Source organism: Hyla sarda, chromosome 2 (genome assembly GCF_029499605.1).
Source record: "Hyla sarda isolate aHylSar1 chromosome 2, aHylSar1.hap1, whole genome shotgun sequence".
NCBI classification, from domain to species: Eukaryota; Metazoa; Chordata; class Amphibia; order Anura; family Hylidae; genus Hyla; species Hyla sarda.
In genome coordinates, this window is record NC_079190.1 from 85,718,275 (window position 1) to 85,732,362 (window position 14,088).

General features: G+C 46.7%; 1 protein-coding gene across 1 annotated transcript in view; it reads right to left on the minus strand.

The window, feature by feature from the left end:
* TIMELESS (timeless circadian regulator) overlaps window positions 1-14,088 on the minus strand; it is a gene marked incomplete in the record, with an annotated part of 157,777 nt that overhangs the window by 62,901 nt on the left and 80,788 nt on the right. The window contains 4 exon segments of the mRNA XM_056562374.1: window positions 7,375-7,501; window positions 7,905-8,002; window positions 8,082-8,233; window positions 9,650-9,772. Coding sequence (XP_056418349.1) covers window positions 7,375-7,501; window positions 7,905-8,002; window positions 8,082-8,233; window positions 9,650-9,772 — 500 coding nt within the window.

Sequence of the window (14,088 nt, forward strand, 5' to 3'; positions counted from 1 at the left end):
AAAAGACATGTACAGTGTGTGAGTTGCAGTGTGAACATGCGCACAAATGGCTGGCAGCCATTACACAGAGATGCACTGACTTCTGGGAGTTGTAGTCTGTGCTGCAAACAAGGAAAAAGTATTAAGGAGACATCCCGGGCCAAAAGGAACTGCAAAAAAACACATGGATAACTACAGAGGACACAGAACATGTATTGTGGTGGCTTTGGGGCATTTTTATGTTTCTTAACCTCCCTGGAGTACCCCTTTAAATGCCACGGTCAGCCTTGATGTGGAATTTAAATAGTTAAACAGCCAGCAAGTGAGATCGAGATTGTCTGCTGCTGAATGCAGCTGACAGGCACCCGGTAAGGTGACCTCTTTCTCTTAAGCCCTTTCCATAAACCCTTAAAGGGGTACTCAGCTCCTAGGCATGTTATCCCCTATCCTTCATGTCTGATGGCGGGTTGGGGGGTCTGGCCAGTGGTTTTGCTGTGCATTTTATGGTAAAATTATAGGTGTCAATACAAAGTACAATGAGTAGCGCTAAAATTAAGCCCTTATATGGGACTGTGGATGGAAAAAAGATTTTTTTATGCTTACCCTAAAATCTCTCTCGGAGGATCCATTGGGGGACACAGAGACCATGGGTACATCATGCTGCCACTAGAAGGCTTACACAAGGCATACAAAAAGAAAGTCAGCCCCTTCTGGCAGGATATACCCCGCCTATTGACTCTGAGCTAATCAGTTTAGTCCCAAAGCAGTAGGAGAGGACCGACAGAAAAAGAAAGCCAACAGGTGTCTGAGGGAACCAGACAAAAGGAACCAAACACAACCCCTCGGACCGAAAACCGAACCATAACCAAAAACAAATGGGTGGGTGCTGTGTCCCCCATAAACCCTTAAAGGGGTACACAGACACCGTGAGATGTACCAAAGCAGTCCCGAGTGTGGGGAAAAACACCCAAAAGCAGAATCAGGCAGAAGACTGAGCCACTGCCACCTGCAACACCTTGCGACCCGGCGGACGCAAAAGTGTGCATTTGGTAGCACTTGGTGGAAATATGCAAGGACGACCAGGTGGCCGCCTTGCAGACTTGTAAGTCCGAAGCCCTATGGCGTATCGCCCAAGAAGCCCCAACGTAACGTGTGGAATGCGCAGTGACCTTCCCTTTATGCCGGTACGGATCCACCACGAGATGGTCGCCTTGGAAGCCGGAAGACCCTTGCGATGACCCTCCAGAATCGCAAAAAAAGCATCACCCTGCCAGAAAAGAGGAGGTGACAGAAAGATCTTTTGTACGACTAAGGCGAGAGAGTTCGCCGAAACGCGTCACCTTGTGATCCACGTTATGTGTTCGTGTATCCCTATGCAATAAAGCACATTCCTTACTTCGGACCTGCAGTGCTGGATTCTCCTTCTTGCTTATGTTTGCATCTACACGTGTAGTCCACACGTTTTCCGCGCACTGGAATCAAGAGTGGGGAGCTGGACACTGGGGAATTGCGTGACAGAAAGAAAGATCCGGACAGCTCAAACCACAATCAGACAATGGAGGGAACTCTACTTAGATTTGGATGGAGCCAGACAAAATGAAGGGAGATCAACCTCCTCGTTCATGTGAAAGGAGGAAACCACCTTAGGCAAGAAGGAGGGAATTGGCCGAAAGACAACTTTGTTATGATGAAGGACCAAGAAGGGAGAGCGACAAGAGAGAGCAGCCAGCTCTGAGACCCTCCTAATGGAGGTAATGGCGATGAGGAAAGTGACCTTCCAAGAAAGAACGTTAAGAGAAATGTCCTGGAGAGGTTCGAACGGAGCCTCCCTCAAGGCGCCAAGCACCAGGTTGAGATCCCAAGGAGGGGTGGGAGACCGGTATGGCGGAACCAAATGGGCCACACCCTGCAGGAAGGTACGGACGTGAGGGTTGGAAGCGAACTGCCGCTGAAAGAGAATAGAAAGAGAAGACACTTGACCCTTAAGGGAGCTGGGCGCTGATCCAGACCAGATTGCAAGAAAGCAGGAAGTCGTGGAAAGGAAAAGACAACCGAGGAGACAGACTGAGCCTCACACCACCGGAAATAAGCCCGCCAAGTGCGGTGGTAAATCTTAGCGGAGGAAGGCTTCCGAGCCCGAAGCATGGTACGGAATCACCCCGGAAGAAAAACCACCGCGCTCTCAAAACTGAGGTGTGGCAGAGAGGACCCTGGGAGAGCAGGTGGGGGCGAACTGGATGACGCAGGGGTACATCGGTGTACCATGAGCACCTGGGCCAGTCTGGGGCCACCAGAATAGCGGGAATGCCCTCCACCTTGAGTTTCCTCAGAACCCTGGGCAGGAGATGGGGAGGCGGAAAGAGGTAAGGAAGACTGAAGGACGACCACAAGATGACGAGAGTGCCCACCACCAGAGCCAGAGGGTCTTGCGATTTCGTGACAAAGCAAGGAACCTGTCTGTTGTGGAGATACGCGAAGAGGTCCACGTACGGGGTACCCCAAGGATCGCAGATCTGCACAAGCGCCCCCGTATGTAAAGACAACTCCCCCGGATCCGCAGAGGAGCGGCTGAGAAAGTCCGCTTCACAATTCTCCACACCTAGAATGTGGATCGCGGAGATGACCTGCCAGTGGAGGGGAAGAAACGACCGCCCCTGGAGAAGGAGGGAGAGTGGAGCCACTACAGAAAAGACCAACGAACGGAGGGGGGGTAGCAAATGAATCCGGCGATCCAGAGTGGACGGTGACTTGTTCCACTGGGCCAAGATGGCCAGCTGAAGAGGGCGATAGCGGAACTGGGAAAAAGGGACCGCCTCCATCCAGCCCAGCACCTCCATGTAGAAGCGAATCGGAACAAGAGAGGGGCGCCATAAGCGATGGACACCCTCCTGCAGGGGGGCGTTGCTTGTCCAACGGAAGACAAACACGGGCAGCTGCCGCGTTGAAAAGGAAACCCAGAAAGATAAGGTACAGGGAGGGAGAAAGATTGGACTTTTCCCAGTTGATCTCCCAACCGAAGGCGGGAAGAGTCTGTACAGTGAGATGAAGACTCTCCCAAGTTTTGGGACTGGGACGGAGCTTTGATCAAAAGATCGTCCAGGTAAGGGAGGACCGGGCCCGAAGGATGGCAATCACCGCCGCCGTGATCTTTGTGAAAACCCTGGGAGTCATAGCTAGGCCAAAAGGAAGAGCCACAAACTGGAAATGATCCACAGGAACAACGAAGCGGAGGAGATGCTGATGGGCGGGGAAAAAGGGATGTGCAGATAGACATCCCAGATATCCACTGAGGAAAGAAACTCCCCCTGATGCATGGATGCTACCACGGAGCGGAGGTACTCCATGCAAAAATGATGCAGCTGCAAGTGGCGGTTGAGTAGCTTGAGGTCCATAATGGGGCGGGCAGAGTAGAACGCATAAAAACGCTCCCCTGAAGGAACAGGCACAATCACTCCTTGAGCGAGGAGGGACCTTAAAGCGATCTAAAAGGCCGCGCCACCAAAGAAGGGGAATGAGGAGGGCGGGATTGGAAGAAACTATCCCAGGGAATGGAAGCAAATTCTATCTGGATATGACTATCGGATATGACGTCCCGAATCCAGGCGTCCTGAACTTGAGCCAGCCAAACGTCCCGGAAAAGAGAAAGACTGCCACCCACCCGAGGACACAGGTGGGGGCATCCCTTCAGGAGGAGGGAGGCTTACGGTTACCGGACTTGGCCACGAAACCGCCAGAACAGTTGTCTGGCTTCCAGGAAGGACGCGCCTTGAAAGAAGGGGCTTTCCAAGAGTGGGCGGGAGGAGGGTGACCCGAAGCAAAGGACCGAAAGGAAGCAGTCTTCCAACATTGAAAGGAGCGGCGAGGTTTGTTCTGTGGCAGCAGAGAACTTTTACCTCCATTAGCTTCAGAAATAATTTCAGCTAGGCGTTTCCCAAAGAGCCGAGTACCAGAGAAAGGCAACTCTGTTAGCTAGATTTCTTCGAAGCAGCATCTGCATCCCAAGCCTTCAGCCACATGGAGTGACAAATCACCACCAAGTTACCGAAGGCCAAGGCCGTGCATCGGGCTTACTCCAAAGCCACCGAACAGAGAGCGCGAAGGTGGGTAGCAAGGACAAACCTGCTGCTTCAAAGGCAAATTTCGCCCAAGTTCTCTATATTCTTTTCCGCCGGATCCTTAAAGGACGCTGCATCTGCCAGCGGCAGGGTTGTTGATGTGGAAAGACGAGAAGCTGGAGGATCTACAGTAGGTGGCGCTGCCCACTTGGAAACCAGATCCGGAGGAAAGGGAAATTGAGCTTGAATCTTCTTGGATCCCTGGTAACGTTTGTCCAGATGCTTCCAAACCACGTTCAGTAAGGCGTCAAATTCAGCATGAGAACTGAAAGTCTTGGGCGAATGCCGAGAACGGCGAAAATAAACTTCTGGATCAGGATCCGAAGTTCTTGGGTCCTCCAGATGAAAAGTGTAACTAATGGCTGACACCAAGCTGTCCACCATATCAGACATGGCAGAGTGGTCCTCATGATCAGAGGTGGATTCCGACCAGTCATCCTCTATTGTCTAAGGCTACCACGCCGGAGATTGGAAGCGTGCAGTGGTAGCCTTAGACAGGGGCATTTGAGAACTAGGATGGTCACAGGGGGAGCAGCCCCTAGAGTGAGGGTGCTGCCGGTGAGCTGGTGAAGAGGAGCGTGACCTACTGGAAAAAAGTCTATCCCGAACACGCAACTCTGGAGAAGAGCCTGGCGAAGTTACTTTAGGGCACCTCTGAGAGCGCTAGGAGTGGGGGTCAGGAGAGACCAAGCTGGACTCCCCGGGGTTCGTGCGCAGGGATGACCACTCCAATGCCGAAGCCACTGATATGAAGACCCTAGCCAGGTCGGAGATCGACTGGGAAAAGGAGAAACCACCAGTCTGGGGGAAGAGCGGACACCGCGCTTTCCGGAGGGACATCCTGAGAAGAAGGCACAGGGGGAATGGAGCTCGTGGTGGAGCAGACGGGACAGGTGGATTCAGTGGAACTACCGGGCATTTTGGTCTTGCAGCCCACCCAAGAATAGTAGGTGACCAAGGCTGCGGTCGCCTGTCTGGGGTCGGACATAGTTGCTAGTGAGAAGTAGTCTCTTGCTGTGTCCCTTGCTGGAGCTGAAAGCAGGCTGTAGCTGAGCTGTGACCCTTGAGTGGAGCTGTGAAGCAGCGGCTGTGGCTGCTCTGTGTACCGGCTGGCTGAAGAGGCCGGTAGCAGCTGAATCTGCAGGCAAGCAGGCAGAGAGAAGGGGGAGGTGCCGGCTGCACTGACCTAGGAACAGGGCAGTCACAGTACCAGAACGGCATCCTATTGGAGCGAGAGGGGGAGGAACCCAGAAATTGACCCACCGATTCATTGGTCGCAGAAGAGAGAAGGGCGGGCATAATGCGGGAAGTGGGTGGAGCCAAGTCCTGGCACATGCCGCAGCCTCAAATAATATGCACCCTATAGTGCAAACCATGCCTGAAAATGTGGGCGAAAACTAAAAGTAAAAAGCGCACCGGCTGCAGTGAAGCTGACAGTAGTATGTAGTGCTGGCAGTGGGCGGAGGGGGAGGATTGCCCAACTAACCCCCGACCTGTGCACAGAGAGAGAAGACCCGGAGGCTGAAAACCCCTATCCCTATGATTTAATAAAAGGCAGCCTTCACCCCCAGGACAATCTCCCTGGGGCCCCAGGTAATAGGGGACCCCCAGAGGCAGATGGAGAAGTGCTGTGGAGGGAAGGAGGGCTGGGAGAAGGAGAGGGAAATACATAATCCGCCATACTCACCCAAGATGTCTTCAGCCAGCTATGGTCACCTGCATCATGTCAGACAGCGGGACGAGCAAGGAAGATAGGGGGACCCGGACCAAAGGTACAACCCCAAGCACTGGCCGTTGGCGGGAAGGGGTTAACTGTGCATACTCTATGCCTCGTGCCCCTTAGCCGCATATGGGGGAACAGCGGACCAAATAAAAATATATATCAAGCTTTATTAATATTCAACAAAAATACATGTATAAAAGCAACATGGCATGGACACAAAAGAAAGGTGGGAACCAGGAAGCATGGGGGAGAAAACAGAATGCTGGATGGTGATCCAGCACATCTAGACTACACCACAGTTAGGGTGTGTTACAGTAGTAACAGGTGTGTAATACAGAAAAAGTTATGTGAATCACAGAAAAAGATAACCAAAAATGGAGTAAATGAAGGGAGCCAGAGAGCAGTGCCAGCTGGCATCCAGGCTAATAAGCCATAAGTTACAACAGTGAAAGGTAAGTAACAAAGGTAACAAGAAATAACAAGAAGCCCCCACACACAATCCCCGGTAACCCAACAAACCTTTGGTCCGCTTTAGAGTGGTTATTTTCTTTGTTTGTTTCACTATTGATGTAATCTACCACATGACCCTATTGAATTATATTTTATATTACCTGTGTGTATCACCCTCAAGCTTTTTGGTTAGATATGGGGGAACAGGTAGCGCCATGCTCATGAACCCCCACCAAAAAAAGAGAAAATAAAAAGGAGAAAAGAACCTACAAACAGGCACTACCCATAAAATAAAAAAAAGACCAGGTCTGGAGAACTCCAGACCTGTGTCTGCCTCCTACTGACACTAAGCTAAAACTCAGAGTCAGTAGGCGGGGTACATCCTGCTAGGAGGGGCCGACTTTCTTCTTGTATGCCTAGGGTCAGCCTCCTAGTGGCAGCAAGATATACCCACAGTCTCTATGTCCCCCCAATGGAGAGGACCGAGAAATAGAAGGGTTATGCCTCTTAAAAGGAGAGAAGGAAAAAATGAAAATGAAAAGGTCAAAATGATCTGTTTCCTAAAGGCCAAAATGGGCTAAGCCCTTCACAATAATATGTTAATATTTTCATCTTCAGAGATCCATTTACTAATTTTATACATCAGCCCATGATCACCACCATACTACAGTATTAGGTGTGAAATACCCCTGTTCAGGGACATATTTATTGACCATATGTCAATCATTGTTTGAAGTGTATATGTGCTATTCTTGGTTACATCACTTTTACACCCAGAGACTGGCACATCGTAGCTCCAGTCAAGACGAACAGTGCTTTATTAGTTGGAGAGTACTGTAGGAGTTTTGTTACATCATATGCAGCTCAATTTATTTATTTTATTTTTTTTAAATCTACAAAGTGTTCTTTTCATGTTTCACGCTATACTAAGATTGTTATCTACGCTTACACCAGTGTTTCCGCCAGGGTGCCTCCAGCTGTTGCATAACAACAACTCCCAGCATGCCCGGACAGCTAAAGGCTGTCCGGGCATGCTGGGGGTTGTAGTTTTATAATAGCTTGAGGCACCCCGGTTAAAAAACAATGGGTTACACACTCACAAATTACCGTTTCACGTAGTCTAAGTAGTTAAATTCCCTTTCAGACACTTGTACGGAAGTAAGCTCCTCCTCTTCTACTTCTTCAACCTCCTCCTCCTCTTCATCATCTGGATCTGCATCTACTTGAGTAGATCCTGTAGTTAATTATAAAAAAAAAACTGTATATAATGGACCTGTTTTGCATTTGTTTCAAAGCTACAGTCTTTAGCCCAGTTTAAAAAGGTAAAAAATAGTTCTGCTTTAATTTGATGAATTATCAGTTTTTATTGACACCGAGAATAAAACACATGGCCACAATTCGAAAAAAAAAGTGAGGCATGGTGACAAAAATTAAGACATGCTTGAACCCATACACAATGGAAAAAGGTATAAATTTTTTTTGTGTTTAACAAAGAAAAACTCAAATAATAGTAATGACACAGAGCTACGATGGAGTAGGAATTGCCCTACACCAACAGGTACCAAATAAAACCTGCTTCTGCTTTAATTTTCGATTTTTGTCACTAATAAATTTGACAGAAGTATTAACCTACTTACTAGGAAGATCAGCGTGTAGAATTTGCTTAAGGAGCTCAACCTCTTCCTCGGGACCAGACTCTGGAGATCCAAATACATCCCCCTCTGGCCACACTTCTCTGTAGAAAAGTTAACTATTTTTAAAAATGAATTTCAAAAGCTTTGTTATCGCTGTGAAAAACATCACATGAACTGTACCTTGCAGAACGAAGCAGAACAAGCGACTCTCCGGCCTGACCGCTCAGAAGACCATTCTGTATTCGCACCAAAGCGTCAGTTCTTTGCTCCTCAACAGGTATCTCAGAAGCGGCATCAAAAGGCACAATTTCATCTGGCAGACTTTCTGAGCCCTGAGACGATAAGAATCCCCAAAACATACATACTAAGAGAATATGTCACGGGTGTGGAAATTTTATAAAAAAAACTACTTGTCCACGGGACTAAAACGGAGCAAAATCTACTTGTCCCTCATGACTATCCACTTGTCCGGACCAATTTTCACTTTTACGCTCTCATTTTTTCCTCCTTGCCCTATAATAGCCATAAATACCTACTATAATGATACCTTTTAATATTTCAATAACATATTCTCCGAACCAAAATATATAAATATTTATTAAGTGAAGTGAAATTGAAATAGTAAGAGATAATTTTGCAGATTCGGTGGTTTTCTTTTCTACGCCATTTACTATGTGGTTGCGATAACATGTTCGTTTCATACTTTAGGCTGCCTGATTACAGAGATACCAGATTTTTATAGTTTACGTCATGTTTTACTAATTTAAAAAAAAAAAAAAAAATTTTTAATTTTTTTAATTGCCATTTTTTGACCCCTGTAGCTTCCCCCCCGCATACCAGGCTGTTTGAGGGATAATTTTTTGTGCAATAATCTGTTTTTTGTATCGGTACCATTTTGGTATTGATCTGACATTTTAATCGCTTTTTAACTTTTTTTTCTGGGATATTATAAAAATTGCAATTCTGTGGTTTGTTTTTTTTTTTTTTTACACTTACCGTACGGGATACATAATGTTATTTTTTAATAGGAAACCAGTGATCAATGATTCTGCCGCTTGACTGCTCATGCCTGGATCTCAGGCACTGAGCAGTCATTCGGCGATCGAACAGCATGGAGGCAGGTAGGGATCCTCCAGCTGTCATGTAAGCTGTTCGGGATGCCGCGATTTCGCAGCGGCGATCCCAAACAGCTCCCTGAGCTAACCGGCATTAGTTTACTTTCACTTTAGACGCAGCATTCAACTTTGAATGCCGCGTCTAAAGGGTTAATAGCGCGCAGCACCGCGATCACTGCCGCGCGCTATTAGCCACGGGTCCCGGCCGTTGCTAGGTACCGGGCCCAACCCGCTATGACGCGGGGCCACGCCATGACCCCACGTTATAGAATGGGAGACAACCCATGACGTACATGTATGTCATGGGTCGGGAAGGGGTTAAAACTGCATCGCAGCTTATCACAGGAAGGATTACAGTGGGAAGTGACACTAGTGGGACCAGGCCATTCACAATAGGTTATGGTCATAACCCAGCTCTCTCATAATAGGGTCCACTCCAGTCTAATGTTCTCATGTCAACGGGGAAAAAAAAATAGAAAAAAAAATAAAAAATTTACAAAAAGAGACCTGTTAGTACACAAAAAAACCACATATAATGTTAAGGTATGTTCTAATCAGTTATAAAAAAAAAACAAAAAAAACATCTAGGCGATATATTTACTTTAAGAGTGGTTTCTTAACTGCAGACTTTACCATAGCACAGCTCTTCAGCTTTTCAGAAAGGGATTTCCAGATTTCCTCCAACTCTTCAGAACTCCTAGTGTTTTCCTCACGTCTGCTGGTTTTCTTCTTTTTCTTCCTTTTCACCTTGCGGTTCTTTTAGGGAGAGAACACTGTGAGGATAATAGTCCTATATATTCAGTCTATTGCATCCAAACAAACATTTAAAGGACAACTGTAGTGGTCAAAAATCCCTGCCCAAATGTTCCCCAAACAAAAGTTATACAATTCAGTCAATTAGTCCTATTTACCTATATGCAGCCGTTTCTGAGATATTAGAGTTGCCAGCATAGCCCAGTAGTCCTGCGTCCGTCCCCTATTCATTACATTGCAGCCGCCATCTTGGGGACGGAGATCTCTTCCTCCCAGCAGTGTTTGTGCTCCCCCTAGCCTCTGTCAGGTCCTCCCTGCTTATGCATATGCATGAGCAGGTGCTTTCTGAGGCAGCCATAGGCTCATCCTCAGAAACGCCCCTATCTATAAGATTGAAGCAGGGGGAGAATGAGGGCGTCCACAGCTCCTCCCCCCTCCCCTGCTCTGTCTACATAGGACCTCACTTATCACGGGGAGGTTTCAAGTTTTCATGGGGGAAAACACAGAGCAAACCACAGAGCAGGGAGGGGAGGACGTGTGTGTGAAGGAGACATATTACACTGCACGGGCTGGTGGTGTATAGACTACAGGGAATAAATATCATACTGGAGATGATTCTGTGTGTGAGGGGGGGGGGGGGGACTACTGAATGACACATGCTGGGAGTTGTAGTCCCTGTTATGTGTGTGTGTATGCCAGTGTTTCCCAACCAGGGAATGCTGGGAGTAGTAGTTTTGCAACCCTGGTTGGGAAACACTGGTGTATGAACTACAACTCCCAGGAGATTACAGAGATACAATAGAGGTGTTGGTGAACTACAACCCCCAGGAAACTACAGAGATACAATAGAGGTGTTGGTGAACTACAACCCCCAGCCAGGAGACTACAGAGATACAATATAGGTGTTGGTGAACTACAACTCCCAGGAGACTACAGAGATACAATATAGGTGTTGGTGAACTACAACTCCCAGGAGACTACAGAGATACAATATAGGTGTTGGTGAACTACAACTCCCAGGAGACTACAGAGATACAATATAGGTGTTGGTGAACTACAACTCCCAGGAGACTACAGAGATACAATATAGGTGTTGATGAACTACAACCCCCAGGAGACTACAGAGATACAATAGAGGTGTTGGTGAACTACAACACCCAGGAGACTACAGAGGTACAATAGAGGTGTTGGTGAACTACAACTCCCAGGAGACTACAGAGATACAATAGAGGTGTTGGTGAACTACAACTCCCAGGAGTCTCCTGATACAGTAGAGGTGTTGGTGAACTACAACTCCTTTATACACTCAAACAGCAGAAAGCTGACACAGCATGCTTGGATGTATAGCCTTACAACAGCTGGAGTCACCTCTGCAACTCCAAGCATGCACATACAGCAGAAAGCTGACAGGGCATGCTGGGATTTGTAGTCTTGCAACAGCTGGAGGCACCACTGGAATTCCCAGCATGCCCGAACAGCATATAAAATAACTGGGCATGCTTGGAGTTGTAGTTGTGAAAAAGATGGAGGGACCCCTATCAGGACAGTTTTATAGACAAACAATTATGTTTTTTTTTTAACCATTTTTACTTTCACTCTCCACTCTCCAGTGCCCACACTACAGTGAGCACGGAGGCAGCTGCTTCATCACTGGACAGGAGCCAGCATGGGGAGGGGGAGATGAGCAGAAGGGGAGGGTGTATGCATAGGGAAGGGAGATGTGGGCGTTACAATATAATAATTTGCTCGGGGGGATAGAACAGGGGGAGGGCAGCAGCTTACAGGAAGTAAGCACAAGGCATGATGGGAGATGTAGTTTTATTTTCACTTCTCCTCCGTAATTCGTGTGCTGATAGCGGGAGAACGGCTGGGCCAATTTTGATGGGGGAGACATCGTTGGAAAGGTCTTTCAAAGACCTATTAAATGAGGTAAAAAACGTTTTTTTTGCCCAGCACTGCAGATGTCCTTTAAGCAATATCGCACCAGGCTACCAACCAGTAACACCAATGAACCAATTGGTAGTTATTGGTCTTCAGATTACAATGTTACAAAAAGCAGCATATCAACTTTAACCCCTTAAGGACACAGACCTTTTTGGCCTCGTGGACACAAGCCAAAACTTTGATATATGATGTGTTATTATATGGATGAATAACTTCAGAATGCTTTTACCTATTCTAGTAATTTTTGTTTCAACTTTATTTTTATTAAGGATTTTTCATATAGGTATAGTGAATCACAAAAGTATGAAAAGCAAAAGGAATTAGACATGCTGATAACATTCATATGTAACAAGAAACATGTATAAGAAAGCACAGGTTAGGTCAGGAACAAAGCAATGCCATGGAAACAAGCATACTAAAATACGAGATACCATCAGCAATACATATAACCAGTACCATAATAACCACAACAGAAAGTCAAAGTTCCCAGTAAGTGGCAGGAACAAACCGCAAAAGACCCAACCAGGCAGCTTAGGCGAACATACAAAAAGCGATCAACAGAAAAAAAATAAAATAAATGAACAACTACAACAAAAAACAAAGAGGGAAGAACACATCAGGAAGGGATCAGGGACTAGAGTGCTGCAGGGCAGAGAAACAATCTCATGGGTGCCACATGTCCGAAAACGCACCTGGTGTTATTCCAGGGATTGAATCCGTCGTGCATTGATTGAGGAGCAGGGTGCTTCCAACATTTCACTATCAGGGTCTAAGGGCCCGTTCACACAGCAGTCTTCCCCCGTAAATTCATGCACGTTTTACAATCCGTTCGATACTTTTGCAAACTGGTTGCAAACAGCTGTAAAAGGATCCCATTGATGTCAATGGGATTATTATTATGTATTTGTGCTTCCTATTCTGTTCTTCTTTGCCGGAGAAAAAAATGTTGCATGCTGATCAAAAAAGCATATGATTAATTTAACATTAAAGTCTAATCAGTTTGCATCAGTTTTTTTTTCCAATCCGTTTTTGATCTGTTTTTGTTTCTGAGCATGCTCAGAAAAAAAATATTGTTTTTTTTTTGTTTATTAACTGAACAATAACGGATCCAAATGGATGCAAATGGCCAACATCCGTTTGCATCCATTTACTTCAGTTTGTCTGTTAAAAGAAAGGTCGGTAACCTCAATAGTTGGAGAAAAACAGGACAGAAGAGAACGGCCATTTGAACCTAGGCTTAGCAACCAAGAGTATATGTGGGACGAGTGTAGTTTGTTTCTTACCTAAAAAGGAGGGAGAGATATGCAAGAGGTAGACTAGGGAGATTCAAGGGGACAGAGGTTGCTAACACATCTGCGAGTAGGCGCTCCACCCCGGACCAGAAGCCACTGATTATATTGGGCCTCCTTGTAGGAAGTACAAATGGATGCCTTAAAGGCCCGTTCACAAACAATTCTCCACTGTGGCATAGAGAGACAGGTAGTCAAAGCCGCCTCCCAGGGGCCCATGTATTTATGAGAGGGGGCACCTGTATCAACCGGGGAGTTTAACCTCTTAAGGACCGATGATGTACCGGTATGTCATGAGTCCGCTCCCGATCTATAACGTGGGGCCACGTCATAGCGGGTCGGGCCCAGCCTCTAACAACGGCCGGGACCCGTGGCTAATCGCGCGCAGCACTGATCACGGTGCCGCGCGCCATTAACCCTTTAGTTGAACGCCGCATCTAAAGTGAAAGTAAAACCATGCCGGTTAGCTCAGGGGGACGTACGGGATCGCCGTGGCAAATCGCGGCATCCCGAACAGCTTAAATGACAGCCGGAGGATCCCTACCTGCCTCCTCGCTGTCCGATCGCCGAATGACTGCTCAGTGCCTGAGATCCAGGCATGAGCAGTCAAGCGGCAGAATCATCGATCAGTGGTTTCTTATGAGAAGCCACTGATCAATGTAAAAGATCAGTGTGTGCAGTGTTATAGCCCCTTATGGGCAAAAAAAAAAAGTGAAAAAAGAAAAAAAGAAGTGAATAAAGATCATTTAACACCTCCCCTAATAAAAGTTTGAATCACCCTCCCTTTTCCCATAAAAAAAAGTGTTAATAAAAATAAACACGTGGTATCGTCGCGTGCGGAAATGTCTGAATTATAAAAAATATATAGTTACGCCACAGTCAATGGCGTACGCGCCAAAAAATTCCAAAGTCCAAATTAGTGCATTTTGTCACTTTTTATATTATGAAAAAAAATGAATAAAAATAAAAAAAATTAATAAGTCCTATCAATGCATAAATGGTACCACTAAAAACTTCAGATCACGGCGCAAAAAATAAGCCCTCATACCGCCCCATACGCGGAAAACAAAAAAAGGTTATAGGGGT